Below are 1287 nucleotides of genomic sequence, written 5' to 3' on the forward strand. Positions count from 1 at the left end.
GTTTTGCTTCATGTCACTGACCGCAAGCCCATCAATAGCACTCTTTCCTCCCACTTCCTCCCTACACGTTTCATTTCCATTTCTCCTCCTCTCCCAACCTTCCTGCTTCTGAACTCTATCCTTGGGCAAATGCTGCCCTTTCCATCTCAAATGGCTGTTCATTCTAAGGAGTGTGGAATTTCCCAGAGTTACTGATCACCTTGCAGACCTGCTATTTGACTGAAACGCAGCTATGGGAGCGAGTTCAGTTCCAAGTCTGAAGGAAGATTTGTTTTTTCCAACCTGTACAAGTCACACTAAGCTGACCACTCACAAAGAAAGAGACATCCACTTGGATACCAGGCGATCCTCAGCCTATACAACTGAGACCATAAGAACCAGATGGTGTCCAGCTACCACTGTCAACCACTTGGAAGGGGATCTATGTAGAAGATCTTGGACAGAGATCTTGCACAGAGTGAGAAAACAATGTAGAAATAAAACTCAGAATCATAAAAGAAAAAAAAAAAAAGGACCAGGTTTGCTGGTCTGATAGAACCTGATGGAACCCCTGAGACTAGGGCCCCTCGCTGCCCTTCAGGTCTGGAACTGAACCCACTCTTGTGGCTTCCAGCCAAACAAAAGACAGGCATATGAGCTGAACATTTACATTAGGTAGATACACTCCTCGGAGAGAACAGAAGGGCAGTGTATGCACAGGGAGACAGCTCGGGGGGCAGGAGTGCATGGGAGGGAAGGACACAGGGAAAAGGTGGCTATGGGGAAAAAGGAGGAGGGGAACTGTTGCATTGTGGGAGATTGCTTCAATGTCATGAGACAAAGTGTATGTGAGCTGCTGTATGGAAGAGAATTTGCTCTGTAAACTTTCACCCAAATCACTATTTAAAAAAAAAAAATACCACTTAGGAAACAGTCACAATTAAAGACTGGAGATGCAAGCTGTCTGGGAGCATGGATGATAGCTGAAATAAAGTCTAATGACTGAGAATTGTTGGCTGCAATTAACAATAAATGCATAAAAGAGAAATGGCCCTCATCACACAGATTACTGAGTCCTGGATGTCAAAACAGACCTGACACCCGGGCCCAGCGGGAGAGAGGGCAGCTGCAGGAAGGTTAACTGAAACACAATTTGATTCAGTACCTGTCGAGATAAAAATCCTACCTGGGGAAAGATGACCGCTCTCGTTCCAGGTACTCTCCCAATGCCTTCTGGATCTTTCCTAGCAGGTCTGCCAACCTTTCCAGAGACCGCTGGACCCCCTGGATGTTGAGAACGTCCATGAC

The 1287-nt window shown here is 46.3% G+C and overlaps 1 protein-coding gene across 1 annotated transcript in view; it reads right to left on the minus strand.

The window, feature by feature from the left end:
* The window catches only part of DYNC1H1 (dynein cytoplasmic 1 heavy chain 1), an 80446-nt gene that overhangs the window by 44220 nt on the left and 34939 nt on the right, over nt 1-1287 (minus strand). Inside the window, exon 20 of the mRNA XM_007953130.1 lies at nt 1166-1287. Within this exon, the coding sequence (XP_007951321.1) occupies nt 1166-1287 (122 nt within the window). The remainder of the gene's footprint in view (nt 1-1165) is intronic.

This window comes from Orycteropus afer, unplaced genomic scaffold (genome assembly GCF_000298275.1).
Source record: "Orycteropus afer afer isolate SDZICR_OR568_19922 unplaced genomic scaffold, OryAfe1.0 scaffold00371, whole genome shotgun sequence".
Taxonomy (NCBI): domain Eukaryota; kingdom Metazoa; phylum Chordata; class Mammalia; order Tubulidentata; family Orycteropodidae; genus Orycteropus; species Orycteropus afer.